The sequence below is a fragment of the Nanorana parkeri genome, unplaced genomic scaffold (assembly GCF_000935625.1).
Source record: "Nanorana parkeri isolate BGI_ZX_2015 unplaced genomic scaffold, ASM93562v1 scaffold241, whole genome shotgun sequence".
Classification (NCBI taxonomy): Eukaryota; Metazoa; Chordata; class Amphibia; order Anura; family Dicroglossidae; genus Nanorana; species Nanorana parkeri.
The window spans coordinates 1,453,364-1,469,994 of record NW_017306509.1 but is presented as its reverse complement, the minus strand read 5'-3'; the positions used below and the strand labels follow the sequence as shown (position 1 = coordinate 1,469,994).

General features: G+C 42.4%; 1 protein-coding gene across 1 annotated transcript in view; it reads right to left on the bottom strand.

Moving 5' to 3' along the window:
* LOC108787079 (RNA exonuclease 1 homolog) overlaps positions 1-16,377 on the bottom strand; it is a 36,109-nt gene extending 19,732 nt beyond the window's left edge. Inside the window, exons 1-6 of the mRNA XM_018556528.1 lie at positions 16,203-16,377; positions 7,297-8,492; positions 3,017-3,127; positions 2,689-2,887; positions 1,756-1,889; positions 443-580 (exon numbers count right to left, since the gene is read on the bottom strand). Of these exons, the coding sequence (XP_018412030.1) occupies positions 443-580; positions 1,756-1,889; positions 2,689-2,887; positions 3,017-3,127; positions 7,297-8,492; positions 16,203-16,377 (1,953 nt within the window). The remainder of the gene's footprint in view (positions 1-442; positions 581-1,755; positions 1,890-2,688; positions 2,888-3,016; positions 3,128-7,296; positions 8,493-16,202) is intronic.
* Positions 16,378-16,631: the final 254 nt, after the last annotated feature.

Genomic DNA, 16,631 nt, shown 5'->3' with positions numbered 1-16,631 from the left:
TTACCGTTATCATAGGATTAAGTATGTTCATTTCCATCGGTGACAATTTCTTATTTTTCCTTAGGGCCCAGTCACAGCTTTACTGCAATAACTATTGTACTTGAATTTTTAAACATTGTGTTATGGCAACCCATTTACTTTGAATAGGTTGTCAACACGCCTGCACTATTTTTTGCAGTGTAGCGCATTGCAAAACATAGGTATTCACATTTATGTGTTGTGGTGTGCTATAATGCAAGCAATTTGTTTTACTCATGCAATGGGGTGCCATTTCTATAACAATACAGACTAATGATTTCAGGACAGTGGTGGAATGCCAGAGCCAGGTCCCAACTGCAACCGCTGCAATCCTGACAGTTCTCGTGAAAATGCCAAGTATCGGCACTGGTATCTGAACATCGCTACTCAAGTATAAAAGCTAAAACTGTGAGGACTGACCTACCTTATCAAAGGCTTCCTGGACGGATGAAGACTCTTTCAAAAATTCTTCCACAAAGGAGTTAACGTAGCGCTGCCTTGTTTCATGAGGCACTTTAGAAGTGCTTTCGGGAATAACTGATGCCCTTCTGCGGCATGGTATCTAAGCACAAACCGAAAACATAATTATAACAATGATTAAAGTAACTCGTTATCAGCTTTCTTTTACTCAAATATTCCAGTCACAAATTTGAAGAGGAAAGAAAAAAATCTACACATTAGGGTTTAAAGGTATCTTACTATTGCAGTGCAGAAAAGTACAAAAAACCCTGTAAGGAAAAATGCAAAAGCCACCACGGAATACCTGCATTTAAAAGCTCAATATTCAGAGCCATCATTCTTAACCTGGTGTCAGCACTTTAGACCTTGCAGTAAAATGCAAGGTCTCCTTATAATATTCCATCCACCCCTCCCCCTGTAAATGTCAATGGTTGTTAGTCTTTCCAAAATGTACCTGTAAAGGAAAGGGGAAAAACAAAACAAAAACACAACTTCGATTTTATATACGGTTCTCAACCCAGTATTCCACCTACGGCACCTAGGCGAGGGCAAGGTTATGCTCCTTTCAACAAGACCCTTGGTTATACAGAGCAGCTCAGTTTTTGTGAAAATACTTTTGGACTGGACTGTTTTCTTGTGAGATTTTGGGTCCTCGTTGCCCAGGAATCTTCCTGGATGAATATTTAGGACACAGCCAGCCAGTGGCGTAACCAGAGTTATGGGCGCCCGGGGCAGAACATTAGGTGATAGATGAAGGCTTGGACATTTTAAGCAGACCTTGCTTTGTACTGCAAGGTCTGCATTAGGAAATTGATTACTTGGTACATGTGTGCATGTCTAATGCGAGAACGTTTACCACACTTTGTGATGTCATCCTAACAGAAAGAAATCTCCCCAATAGGGACATGGCAATAAGAGCTTGACAGTTTGTATACCTTCATTACTACTGTATCTGGTAAAACTTTGTTCTAGTTTTGATTGGGAAGGGAAATTAGAACCTCTTGCAGGTTTTATTGCCTTCTATGACTTCGCTGGGAGTCATCCTTTGTCCTGGTGACAATGGTCTTCGAAATTGTATAGTTGGCTCTAGAAAAGGAGGGATTGTCTTCCAATGGCACACCTGTCTCAGTGATCACTGTCTGAGAGGACATTTCCACTCAAATCCTGTTGTGTCCTCAGGAAAGGCAGTGAGACAAAATATTCCCAACCGGCCGCAGTCTACCAGACTATCCAAGAAGTTTTGATTAGGTTTATCATTATTTGAATGAAATGTCTTACCTTTACTGGTGTTGTCTGTATTGTTCTTTTTTGAGAGAAACCAGATTTTACAGTAGTGAAAAGTGTACTTCCTTGTCCACTTATCTGACTTCTAGCTGGCAAAAATGGCTGGACTTCCACTAAATTGAAACAAACTGAACAAAAAAAAAAATCAGTTCATTTTTTGTAACTCCTCAAAAACATGTCTGTCCTCACACAATGCTTGCCAATGTCAGAAACTCATCAGACCATTATATATGATGGCAGATGTATTCATTGTGACGACAATGGGGTGCAAGTCTGAATATAAAAATAGCATTCTCTTGTCCCCCAGAGCAAATGCAGGCCTTCATTTAGTCAGTTGCCAGGCCTTCCACAGTCCACCAAACAGATCAACTCATCTGGCTGTGATCTTTATTGCCCCAGCACTAGTGAAAGTCCCAAATAACTCTCTAACCTTTTATAGCTGTCCCTAATTAAAGGCATGTCACCAGGCACTCATCTATTACCAGTGGACAAGTTAATATAAACAAGTAGGTCTGGTAGAGGTAATGACCCAGTAAAATAAAGGTTCATCCTCCTCCTGCTTTCCATCCCCGGCCTAGGAGCCGGCTCTGTGATGAACTACATGAACTATAAAGTCTTCTAAAAAATTCTAGTAATATGCTGATGTTCATATAATCAAGTATTTGTATGGATTCTTAGAATATCTAAACATCTGGGTTTTGGACTATGTGTAACCCAAGCGGTAAAATCTAAGTACATATTTAAAAAAGTTATCACATTCAAAACTAACAAGTACTGAAAGCAGTAAGTGCATACATGTGTTTGAAACATTCCTGAATAAGTAAACCAAATGTTCAAAACCCGGTGATGTTCCCCCATCACATGCTGTAATCTCAATTGAACACAAATGGGCAACAATTACTGACTAATCCGTTCATATATTCTCACCCATCTGGCCAAAAGTGTGAAATGCTGGTGACATGCTGCTGGCAGTTCTCTTCTGTGATGAAGCTATAAAGGCTTGTCCGCTTTTGACTGCAGAACTTATCTGTACCGCTTGCTGATGAACTTGCACTATCCTTTGGGATGGTATTTGGTGTGGGGTAGATCTTCTGAATGGAACAAGAATAGTGCTGCTTTCTTTGACCTAAAGATCAAATGTAATTAGTCTTTTCACAACTAAATTGAACAAGCTCAACTTTTAAGTTTCTACTGCTAAAATAGACAAAATGTGCATCACAACAATTAGTTTAGGAACTATAAAGGCAATTCTTACATCAGATTTTGCTGATGGATGTGCAATTCTTTTTCTCTGTCCTGGTAAAAGCTCACTTCCCTTCACCTGCAATTCTGCATCAGGCTGCTCTTCGGGCTGCTCTTCAGGCTGCTCTTCATTACAATCAACTGCCTAAAAACGGAATTCCTGGTAAGAAGGCTTTTTTGGTACTGAAGAAACAAATTTTTTATTGCGAGCTAAAATAGGTTTTATCCATCAATGTAGTTATCAATGTTGAGAAACAGTCAAAATGGCATCTGTGATTCAAAGTGGCTTCAAGGCATAGAATATAAGGCTTGGCATATACCTATATCCCAGGGTTTTTCCTGCTATATCCATATACTAATTTTACCTTTTGACATATTTGCTTTGTTTTTATGAAACCTTTGCAAAAATCCGCTTTGGACCACGGTGACAAGTTACGGAATATGTGAAGTTTCAGACAAATGATTAATTACATATAAAAGCACAAGAGCATCCATCTTGTAAAGAGAAATGTGTGTTCATTTCAAGCAAAGGCTGAACCTTTGCATAAGAGTGTTTTCACTCTTTTAGAAATTCAGCCTTGTAACTTTCTGTTTTGACCTTCTATATTATCTAACCAATTCCAAATGTATTATCTCCCCGACAGCAACTTTCTGCTCATGCAGCACCCATGCACACATTGGATTTCCTAACCTGTTTACCCAAAGTCCCAGAAATCAATCCCCTACTTGGGTTGGGCTCGATGTTCGACTCTAACATCGGCAGTTCATGTGTTCGACGAACAGCCCGCCAAGCACCCTGCACAAGGCACTGTGCCTTGTGAGCCCTGATTAACAGGTCAGGTGCAAGACTTTGCCCAATCATGGCTCACCTGTTACAACTGTAAATCATTTATCTGTTGTTGGCAATTATCAAAATGCCATTCTGCGGCGGGTGTTCGTCACAGCGGACGGGATGGCGGTAGTCTTTTATTATTTCTATTTTTTAATTTTTTATTTCGTCAAGGTGGTTGTCATAGACAACGCTGGACGTCGTGATTGATGCTGCATTACATCGGTGGATCCTTTTTTTTTTTAAAGACTTGTCAAAAACAATTTTTTTTAAATAAAAGATTTTTTCAGAAGTCTGGCCTCTTTTGTAAAACTTTAACCCTTTCATGAATGGTTAGGGTACAAGTACCCCTTACTCATTCACAAGGGGGGGTACCCTGTGAAAGAGCCCCCTGCCGGCACCCCCACAACCAACGCCCCAGGGCTTGTGGGGAAGAGGCCCTTATCCCCATCAGCACGGGGACAAGGTGCTTTTCCAGGGGCGACCCTGGAAAAGCACCCTACCAGTGCTGAGGGCATGTGGCCTGGTATCGCAGGGAGGATGCCCTCGCTTGTCCCCCCCTTTCCTACCCTGCTAGGCCTGTGCTTGGATCAAGGGTCTGGTATGGAATTTTAGGGGGACCCCATGTCCCCCCCCCCCCTAACATTCCTACCAGAGCTAAAGGGTCTGGTATTGTTTGGGACGGGGAACCACATGCAAAAAAAATCAATTTTGTTTCTTTAGAAATGTCAGTTTTGCTGCATACATCGTACAGACTTAGTCACTTTATAGGCAAGTTAAGGGGACCACCGAAGCACGATAAAGGAATTTTTCATTTTTATTGTTACCCTTTAAGTGATGTTAAAATCATTGCTTTTTTAAAGTTTTTTTCCCCATTGATTTGTGTCCCCCAGGGCAGTACCCGGATCCCCATACTTTTTATGGCCAATAAATTGCATATAAGGCTTCAAAATGGGGACATTTGATTTTCAAAGTTCTACCCCCATGAACTTGCATTGAGCTAGAATTCGAACTTTTCCCATGTTCAAAAGTTTGAATTCGAACCGAACACGGGAATGTGAGGCTCATCACTATCCCCTACTATGGATATTCTGTGTACATACAGCCATATTCCCACCTCACAAAGTCAGCATCATTCAGAATGTATGACCATTCACATCAGTGTATAGCTGCCTCAAGCCAATAATAGAGTTCAACTTAGAGGCAAGCATTTTTACATTATCAGGCAGCATCAGTCTGTTTAAAGACAGACACAGCTTAACAACCTATCAAATGAAAAAATATCTTGCCTGATAAAACAGAGTATGATAACACTTTAAGGAATACCACCTCCTACTGAAAATTGACCAGCCTGAGAAAACTGCCACCAGATGCCAGCTCTCAGTATGAGCAAAAAACTGAGCCTAGACAAAACTAGTGATGGAATCCCTCAATTACACTGCTCTTCATAGACCCTGAATCATTTGTTTTGCCTACAGACACAAACTGTTCAACATGCCAACATTACCAAAGGCTTGAAGGACCTACTTTACCTCGTATGGATGAAAGGCTGCTGTTCAGAAGTTGCAAAACATCTGCTTCTGCTATTGCCACCAATAGGTCCACTATACTTCAGGCCCAAAGCATAAGAGCTTTGTCTTGATCAGACAAATCCATTGTTTAAAAAGTCCACCATACAGGGGACCAAAGCGTCGGCTTTTCCTAGGTTTTAGCTATATACACAAAGTCCATGCTCATTAGGTCAGTCATTAGATTGAAAGCATCTGTTCTCCATTTTTACAAGTAGCCACTGAGCTACTGTGAAATACTCTTGCAAGAAAAAGTATGTGAACCCCTTGGCATTAACTGATTTTTTTGCAATAACTTGCCATAAAATGTGATCCAATTCTATCTAAGTCACAACAATAGACAAACACAATGTGCTTAAGCTGCTATACACAAACAATTCAAAATTATCGTGTCTTCACTGAACACACCCATTAAACATTTACAATGATATAGGAAAAAGTAAGTGAACCCTTGGAGTTAATAGCTGGTCAAACCTCCTTAGGCAACAATAACTCCAAATGAGCACTTTCGGTAGCTCTGGATCAGACCTGCACAATGTTCAGGAGGAATTTTTGACCATTCCTCTTCACAAAACCGCTTTAGCTCGGACACATTTGTAGGATGTCTGGAACAGCATTCCACAGCATATCTATGGGGTTAAGGTCTGAGCTCTGACTGGCCAACTCCAAAAGGTGTATTTTCTTTTTCTGAAGCCACTCTAAGGTGGCTTTACTTCGATTCTTGGGGTCATTGTCCTGCTGCATCACCCAACTTCTAATAAGCTTCATCTGGTGGACAGCCACCCTGACATTATCCTGCTTCAGTGATCACAGAAGCGGCGAGCTGGCTTGGATGGTCTAATGAGCAATTTTAGCACCTAGACAAAAAGGAGCACTTAAGCCTTGCAAGGGTAGCCCCATTGCAAAGTTAACATCTTTTCTTTAAAAATCTATTGACTGTAATACCACTTTAAATATCTGAATTGGTCTTTCCCATGCAACAAATGGCTGCTCATTAGGCAAGTCAAAAAGCTAAAAATGCTTGCTTTACCATATTTAATCAGGCCATCACCAAACAATGGTGGGTGGTCAAGACACCCATCTGTCCTTAACCATGACAAAATATCATGACTGCCACAAAGCCACCTCACACAAATGTGAATGCAGTACTGTGGAATCTACACCCAACAGAACAAATGGCACAAAAAAGCCAAGTGCTCAAAATTCTAAGTATCACTTGTAATTGGCCTGGCTACCTTAGAAAAACAAGCCAATGCTCAATAGGTCACTTTTAGTAATAAACAAATTATATTTCATATGTTGCATGAAGGACTAGATGCACCTGCCTCTCATCCATACAATAACCCTCAGGGGCGGCCACATTAAATTCAGATGTATGCAGTGAGAAGTTTATCTTCAAAGACTAAAGTGCCTAGATTGTCATATGCCAAAAATAGGTGATTTCACCAAACCTCCAACATGTTTACTATTGATTTTTTTATGGCTTTGTCATTAGGAGACTGTGTAATAAGACAACTTAATACATTTACCCCTGTGGCCTCAAATACTAGGATGATCTATAAATAACATTGCAATCACAACTTGCCTAGCCAGCAGAATGACTAATAGAAAGATGGAGGTGTTTTGGAGAGTGGAACCAAAAGACCAGCTCTGCGGTGTTGCGCTACCCCGCAGGTTTGCTTTAGGCTGCCTCAAGGTCATACAGCTGCAGCTTTATTTTATGGGGGAAAATATGGATACATGGTGCTGACACTCTGTGGGAAGTTTCTGTGTGTGAGATTTGCGTGACTTGTGTTTCCCATTTAAGTGCATAGTATCAGAATACATACCATGCAAGCATTTAATTGCAAAATACATTCCAAAAATAAATTATTTGTTTTCAAATAAAGTGAATACCTGGTTTGAATTTTTCTTTGCTTCACATTCAGTAAACTCATTAAAAATTCGCAAACATTCATCCATGGGGTCCTCTGAATCTGAAATTGTGTCCTCCTCTGAGCTGTCATCGGTTGATGAATTCACAACAATGACTTCATGGTGTGCTTTTTTTGGTATGTATAAGGTCTCTGGCTGGGATTTGTGCTCATCAATAAGTAATGTATTAGCAGCGGTTATGTCCAGTGCTGTGGTAGCAGAATCCTCCTCAGTGATTTCAAAGTCTACTGAAGAGTTTTGAACAACTTCATTGTCACATAAATCCAAAGACTTTTCTGAAAGTAGGCAAAATGAATCCGGTTTATCTATATTTTCTAACATCTCATTTGTTTGTTCTTCAGCAGATTCTTCACTCTTTACTGAAATGTCTGCCCCATAATTTTTAGGTTCATTTACATTGGAAGTTGTATTTTCTGCTAAAGAAATCTGGGCATCACAAGGATTTTCATATTGCTGGGCACCATCATTTGTACAGGTGGTTAGTATGTTATGAGAAGCTTCTGCTTCATTCGTTTCAGAATCACCATTTGTATCAGAAGCCTCATCTACTGGAGCCAAAATCTCACATTCCATTGTAGCTCCACTTTCTTCTGTGGATACATCGGCTTCATCCAGTGACCCCTGTTTCTCTATAGTGACAGAAACCTTACTTGGCCGTTTTCTTTTTGGAGCAACTTCCAGTGGTGGTGCATCAATAACAAGCATATCTTCATCATCAGATTCTTGAAGTTTTATTTCAAGCCTTATTGGAGATACGGTTCTAGGCTTCTTTTGAGGGTTATCAAACAGCTCTTCACATTTCTGTTTCACTGTAGTCTTGTTTTCATTTTCTTTTGTGCTGGAACTAAAAAACCCTGCAGTATAATTCAGCAATGGATCATACTCTAGATCTGTAGCTGGACAGCTTCGGTCAACTACATATTTTTTCTTATTGTTCTTTGAGCAGGTGACTAAACGGTCATGATTTTTATTTGTTCTAGTTTTCTCTTCATCTTGAATGGTATCCAATATATTACAATTACTGTCAACCTCAAGTATGTCTTGCACAGTATGTGTCACATTTGTATACAGTAGTAACTTTTTCTGGCTCTCTTCCACCTCATTTTTTACAGTCTCAATCGCTTTCTTTAGCTTCTCCAGTTCACTAAATTTTTTACCTATAAAAAAATGAAAATTAGTAGTAATTTGCAAAATTAAAAGAAAAGTGCCAACGAGGAACATCTGTTACATTTAATGATTAAAGTATGAACAGTGAAGTTTTACTATAAGCTATGTTATTTCAGCACAAGCTGAATAACCTTCATCCAGACTAGGTTTTGAGAGGGCGTGCTGAGGTGCTACAACTCTTCATCACAATTAAGGTGCCCATACACCTTACGATTATCGGACGAAACTTTTCGTCCGATGATCGAATAGTCGTACGATTTTCGTACGGCAGCCCCATCCTGCCCCGATGATCGCAAGAATCATTTAGCCGTAATTAACCAAAAGCACCTGGACGAAATGCGGTAATTGATTTGCCGTATTTTCGTTAGCGCAAGCGCAGTGTACATCGTACGACTTTTGACGGACGGAAATGCCAGCAACCTTACGACAATCGTACGATCTAGCAAAGTTTTCAAACATGCTTGACCGTCAAAAGTCGTACAATTGTACAGTATTGTCGGTCGGACACTGCAATGCACACATACGATTATCGGACGAAAAGTCGATCGCATACGATTATCGTCCGATAATCGTAAGGTATATGGGCACCTTTAGACTGCATGCTGAGGTAATTAGCATGCAAGAATGAAACTACCATAATAACAGAAGCCTAGTTCAAAAAAATAGGTGTATTGATAAAGAAACCGGATAATAGAAATACGGAAGCGGCCAATGATTATGTAATTTTTAAAGGCAGTTCCTCCATGGACATCATCCTATTCCTTTTTTCAACACTTAGTAAATGAGTGTCCTAAAACAAGCATTTATATTACCAATACAGGCTTGTCCCAGGTCAATGACACTCAAAGTAGTGAAACAGATAGGCAATTGCCCGGAAACAATTACCTCCCAATCAAGTCATCAGTGGCAGCATCCTTATTTCTATCCTGACCGTTTTCCTTTATTAACCCTTTAGGGCTTGGCAAACTAAGTTTCGATATGCTCATTTATCACGTTTCTTATTCTACTGCCCAATCTCAAATTAACATAAAAAAATTGGTACATCCCCTAGATCAGTGGTTCTCAACCTGTTTAACCTCAGGACCCACACTTGTCCCCGGTCATTAAGTCATGACCCAAGTTGCACTGCAATGGAACGCAAGGCAGTGTGGGCTGCTGTGCTGTGATGGAGCTCCATCCATATGTGCATTGCTTGTAGAGCTCCCATGCGAGCCTGTAGAGCTGCCAGGAGCCAGAACGTGATGTCACACCGGTCCAGGCACCTCTACAGGACATGTGAGGAAGTTATAAGCAATGCACATATGGATGGATCTCCCTCGTGGCTGCTTGGTATGAGAATGGATGGTGCTGCGCTAGGTGGAGGCTGAGGAGCCTCTCACCTAGAAAAGTGGAAGGCATGCGGCGACCCACTAAACATGGGGTCGCGACCCACTTTTGGGTCACGACCCACCAGTTGAGAACTAAGGCCCTAGATTAAATAAATGAGAACTTATTCCAAGGACTTTGAAAGGAAAGCACAACTAAGTCTCACACTTTTTTCCACTCCCTTTATAATACCGTACTGTTTATCTGTTAAGTTTACCTGATTTTATCACTTGGAAATGTCTTAAAATACTTTTTTCGCTCAGTGGAAATGGAGCGGGTTTAGTAAAATGTCGATCTGACTGAATATCTACAGTATTTCAGTGACCTTAATTGGACATTAACCTGAGAGAGAATATTCAAAATAGCGGTGAGACAGAAGCTGGATTCACAAAACGACATTTCCTTAACCTCTTGCCGTCCGCCCGTTAAGAAAAAACGGACGGACGGCAGACTCGCACCCGTGGGTTGCCGTCGTGAGACTGCATTTTTTTCCTGCTCCCGCGTGCCCCCTTGCGCGTGCGCACGGGCAGGAAAGACCCGCTCATTACTACAGCCGTTAACGGCTGTTTCACATACAACCGATCAACGGCTCTATAGCCGCCGATCGGTGGGATGGCGTGCATTTCGGAGCGCCCCCCCCCCATCTTGAGTGCCGCCATCTCCCCCCTCCTGACCCCTCACCTTTAATCCCGTTTTTTTTTTTTTTTCCCTCAAAAAAACTACGTTTGAACAAAAAATGCATGGACGCGCACAACTGTAATATGGTCAGGTTTCTCACTTGTTAACTATATGGAAAATGGTGTGCAAAAGCTCTTCAACAACCGGGAGAGGAGCCCCGTGTAACGTGTTTGGCAAAATTATACATAGAAGAGCGCAACCACCTAAAAAATTGTTTAGATGCTAAGCATACTGTAATGACTGTTTAAATAAATTGGTTGATAAATAACTCACGGTTGTGATGTCATGGATGGACATGCACTCCCTGCAGTCCCGTGCAGTCAGCGAAGTGTTTCTGGATGGAAAGATCTGGACGGTCAGGATCTAAATGGTCTAAGATCTAAATAAACCCCAAGTCTCTCCAGGCTGCGTCCTCGGCTGGCCGGGCCGAGCCGCGGCTATTAGAGCAGGAGGGGGAGGACTGTCAGGCTGCTGTGATCGGCACTGGGCGGTGTGTAGCCGTATGGTGTGCGGCGTAAACGCTGGAGCGTGTTCGTCTGTGCTCGTGAGTCCGGGTAGTTTTTTTGAGGTTTCGCGCTAATGCGCAATTTTAAAGGCTTGACATGTTTGGTGTCTCTTTACCCGACGTGACCCCGTCTTTTATATTTTACCAAAAAATTTGGTAATAATAAATGTTTTAGAATTTAATATAGGGGGAACTGTTTTAAAAAAAAAAAATCTGTAGTTTTTCCTTAATATATTAAAAACTAAAAACCCCCAGTGGTGATTAAATTCCACCAAAATAAAGCTCTATGTGTCCCCAAAAAAGGGTATAAAATTATTTCAGTACAGCGCTGCATGACGGAATAAATGTCAGTCAAAGTACCGCAGCGCTGAATACTGAAAAATGGCCTGGATGGGAAGGGGGTTTAACACCCCGGATGTCAACTGGTTAAAGTAGTATTAAGGTCTGGGAGTTTACATTAATGCATTCTCTGCATTAGGGTAAAAACAGGACCTTTTTTTTTACCCCAGTCCCCCCCCACACTTACCTCTCAGCTGCACTCGTCCCTACCGCCGCTCCCGAAGTTATCCTCTGTACCCCGAACTTCCGGGTTGCGGGGGAGGATACTGATGGCAGAAGAGCTATGGGCTCATTCTGTTAGCAAAGAAGGAAGGGACGTGGCCTGCCACAGGCCTGTGTGTCTATGGACGCACAAGGCCGCTGCGGGGACGAATGCACACGGGTGCCTCCATTAGAACGATGGTGGCACCCGTGCAGGGGGCGGGAGGGGTTAAGAGCATGGCGGGGACCCACTAGGAAATGAGGAAAGAAGTACTTTTTAAAAAAACAGCCTCCAGCAAAGGAGGGTCTCCTTAGAGAAATGAAAAAAAAAATTGGCTTTAATATCACTTTAATGATTTCAAAGGAACTCCGTACAGAACAGATCCAAAAGTAAAAACAGAGTAATAACCCAGATTGTCATCCCAGAAGATTCCTGAAACAATTACCAGTAATATTATTCCTTATGTTCCAAAGTCACCCATGAGAAGATAAGCAAGGATTCCCTGTAAGGGAACAAATCTCTTAAAATTTCCTAGGCAAGAGGCTAACAAATTAAAACTAAATTCTGAGTAAAGCCAAGCTACCTTAAGGGAATATGGTTTTTAGAAAACACGTTATGTGAAATGTATAATAAAAAAATTAAAAAAATTAAAAATATTGGAAAAAAAGGGAACTCTGGCAGAAAACCAGCCTTGCAGGTATGAATTGCAGACTCCCTGAGGTGCCCAGCTTCTATTAATCCCCTCCATATCTGAAAGCAACATCATTCTGAATGGGCAAAGCGCTAACACATCCAAGCAGTCTTGGCAGCTTGCCATCCCTGGGAATGGAAATGGCAAGGAATGTAGGGAATGCTACTGTAAAAGTATCACACTCCAGAAAGATGAGGTTTATGCTCTGGCCAGAAGGGATGCGCAATGAGTAATGCATGAGGTGGCTGGGATGGATTCAACGCGTTGAGATGGCTGGTTGGGATGTACCAAGTCGGGTGTGAGGTTGGTGGGGAGGGATGCGCTATGAGGCTGAGGTTGGTGAGGAAGGATGCACTGTGAGTGTGACTGTTGAGGTAGGCAGAAGAGACATGCTGTGAGCAGGGTGTAAAGAATGCAATGCGAGTCACGGGGAGGGATGTATTATAGTCAGATCAGTGTTTGACAGGGGAGGAGAATGCTGGGTGAGAAGAGAGGTGAGGTACAGGGTTTCAGAAGAGGGGGGGCAGGGTGACAATAGAGGGCATGCATGAGAGAAGACATGGGAATGTAGGGTGACAAGAGGGTGGGCAACGCAGGAGGAGAGGAAGGGGGAGGATAAAGGTAAAGGGTGACAGGAGGATGGGGGTCACTATGGCAGGAAGTGGAGACAGTCTACAGAAATGACAGGGAGGACAGGGTAACAGCCGGGGAGGTGGATGCTGAAGATTCAAACGATGGCTGTATCTTTGCAAGCGTGTGAATAGTGGCTGTAATGGAGATGATACCAAGTCATTTAATATCGTGTTTTAATTTTTTTGACAGTGTCAAAAAAAAAAAAGGGGGATCTAGACCCTTCTGTCTGCAGCCCACATCTCCACTGTAAATATCCAGTACAATTGTGATTATGGCTTACAGCTCATGAAAACCCTAAATGCACAATCTCAGAAAATTAGAATATTACATGCAATCAATAAAACAAGGATTGTACATAGAACAATATCGGACCTCTGAAAAGTATAAGCATGCATATGTACTCAGTACTCGGTTTGGGCCCCTTTTGCAGCAATTACTGCCTCAATGCGGCGTGGCACTGCTGAGGCATCTTGCAGTGTGTGCCTCTCCATTCTTCCTGCAAGATGCTTGAAGTCCAGTGTGAAGTTTTCACAGTCTGTGTTGATTTGGGGAGCCATGTCATCTGCTGGTGTTGGTCCACTGTGCTTCATTAAGTCCAGGGTCAACGCAGCCGTCTGCCAGGAGATTTTGGAGCACTTCATGCTTCCTTCCGCAGACGAGCTCTATGGGGATGCTGACTTCATTTTCCAGCAGGACTTGGCACCTGCCCACACTGCCAAAAGCACCAAAACCTGGTTCAATGACCGTGGGATTACTGTGCTTGATTGGCCAGCAAACTCACCTGACCAGAACCCCATAGAGAATCTATGGGGCATTGCCAAGAGAAAGATGAGAGACATGAGACCGAACAATGCAGAAGAGCTGAAGGCCGTTATTGAAGCATCCTGGTCTTCCATAACACCTCAGCAGTGCCACAGGCTGATAGCTTCCATGCCATATTGAGGCAGTAATTGCAGCAAAAGGGGCCCAAACCAAGTACATATGCATGCTTATACTTTTCAGAGGTCCAATATTGTTCTATGTACAATCCTTGTTTTATTGATTGCATGTAATATTCTAATTTTCTGAGATTGTGGATTTGGGGGTTTTCATGAGCTGTAAGCCATAATCACCACAATTATAACAAATCATGGCTTGAACTATCTTGCTTTGCATGTAATGAGTCTATCTCATATATTAGTTTCACCTTTTAAAGGAGAACTATGGGGTCAGGGCTTTTCCCCATAGTTCTCCTTAGGGTAACGGGAGGACACAAACTAGCGTCCTCTCGTTACCCTAAGCTCAGTATACCGCGAGCAACAGCTCGCGGTATACTGAGACGCCGCAGCTGGACCGGATCCCGACATCGAGATCCGCCCAGCTGCGTGAGTGACAGCTGGCTCTGCCTATCTAGAGGCAGAGCCAGCTGTACCTGCCCCCTCCCCCGTCCGTTCCGCCAGTCAGCGCTGGCAGATCGGAGCGGGGAGAGGGGAATCCAGCCCCTCCCCCTGTCACGGCAGAGAGCCGTGACAGGATCGAGAGGTGAGCGAACCCGGTATGTGTTCGCTCACCTCCCGATCTACTGAGCCGACCTGTGAGTCTCATTGTCACAGGTCGGCTAGAACTATGAGGTGAGTGGAAATCACTCATGTCATAGTTCTCCTTTAAGTTGCATTAGTGAAATAAATGAACTTTTGCACGATATTCTAATTATTCGAGTTTCACCTGTATGTAGTAGTTCTTTAAGTAGAATGTCTTTCTTCCCCGTTATACATTTTATTTACATGCTTTCTATGAAAAGTGACAGGGTTCATAAACTTTAAGGGCTTGTCCACATCGGAGAATTTTAAGTAACACATGCGTTAAGGTGACCCCAATGCCAAAAACAAAAAAGGCTGCTGCACTTTTTTTTTGTTTAATAAAGTGCACATCAAGCGTTATGGCTGAGGTAAGCAACCTTGGCACTCCAGCTTTGGTGAAACTACAAGTACCATGAAGCATTGAAACACTCAAAGCCACACGCATGACTCCCAGAAGCAAAAGGCATACTGGGAGTTGTAGTTTTACCACAGCTGCAGTGCCAAGGTTGCCTACCCTTGCATTATGATGTGCAGTATAGATGCTTTGGAGGGCCATTTTAAGTTAATGGCACAGCCAGCTTGGTACATTAATGTGCTTTGTACAGTAACACATATTGCCACAATGTGGTGGTGTGAATGGCTTGTGTAGACGAGTATAAGTGATTTTAAACCAGGTTTGCAGAAGATTTCCATTCACCTCAGGAGGTACAGTGTGGAGGACAGATTTGAAGCTCCATTAACATGCATTGCACTTCTCCACAGGTTTAATTACAGATGCATTTGCATTATAGGCAAAGCAGGTCAGACACTGAGGGGAATTTATCAAAACTGGAGCAGACGTGGATTGCAACCAATCAGCTTCTCACTTTCTTCAAATCTTAACTGAACAAACTGAAGAGAGAAGCTGATTGGTAGCAGGTCAGACTTGATCTTTTGTGTTTGAGCTGTACTTTGATCAAGTGTACAAGCAGCATTTTAGAGCAATGTGTGTACACAAGACTATTGTGAATGTGCAACTATGTAAAGTGCTGTGTAAATTGTCAGCACTATATAAATACCTGTAATAATAATAATAATAATAATAAGTCCTGACATTACCAGATTCAGTTTTCCTCAACCTCGGTCGCAGTTAGCAGACATGTTCACAACAGTGTAGTGGCCCTTTTAGCAGCATGTGGCCGATTTCAATGCATCAGGAACATCATGTGCAATACAATCAGGAATCATCTCTTCCCACATTGACCTGCAGATGTGTAGACTTGGAGCTAATTGTTAGGAGCTGCAGCAGCACTTTGCTCAGCTTAAGGCTAGGTTTACACATAGGCAATTTAGCGCGCTAAACACAGGTTCGCATTGAAGTCAATGGAGGCTGTTCGCACCTTTGCGGTTTGTCGCACGGATGAAGTCGCCTGTCGCGCAAAAATGTGCAGGAGCTATTTTTGGGCGGTTGTCGCGTGGTTTGGGTCCCATAGACATCTCTATGTATTGAAAACTGCATGGTTTTCAAAGCACAGTCACACAAAAACAGTTCACCAGCTCACCTAGCCTTATAAATCAACCTGCTACACCCCACATTGTATATCTACACACAGCTATTCATTGACACATCCATTGTAAACACACTAATGTTCAGTGCATGCTCAACAACAACTAAACACATGATTGTATAGAAAGCACACCCCGTCAATAAAATATATAGGACAGGTAAGCAGATGGAGCGCTTCTCACCCAGGGCTTCTCTAGGTGGTCCCAATACACTGGGACTGTTACTGACATCTCCACTTTGCTCCCCGAGTACCTTGGGTGACACATGCTGGAAGTGGCAGTGTGGGCGAGCACAACCCCCAGACCCCCTGGTATAGGGGCAGGGGAGAAGCTGGAAGAAACCTGCAGACCGTAACATCTCCAAACAAACACTAGGCCAATGGGCCCGCCCCACGTCACAGCCTTTTATTGACCTATGTCATGGGCCAATCAGAGCCTTTCAGTCAAAGCCATGTGGAGATATTTATTGATGTGTATATTTATTTTATAGAATATACACTTTGTTTTTAGCAAACATCTTTGTTTGCTCGTTGGTATTTATATATAATTAATGTAATAGCAGGGTTATATGGAACATGTACTAAAGAAACACTGTCACAAAATTAAACATAT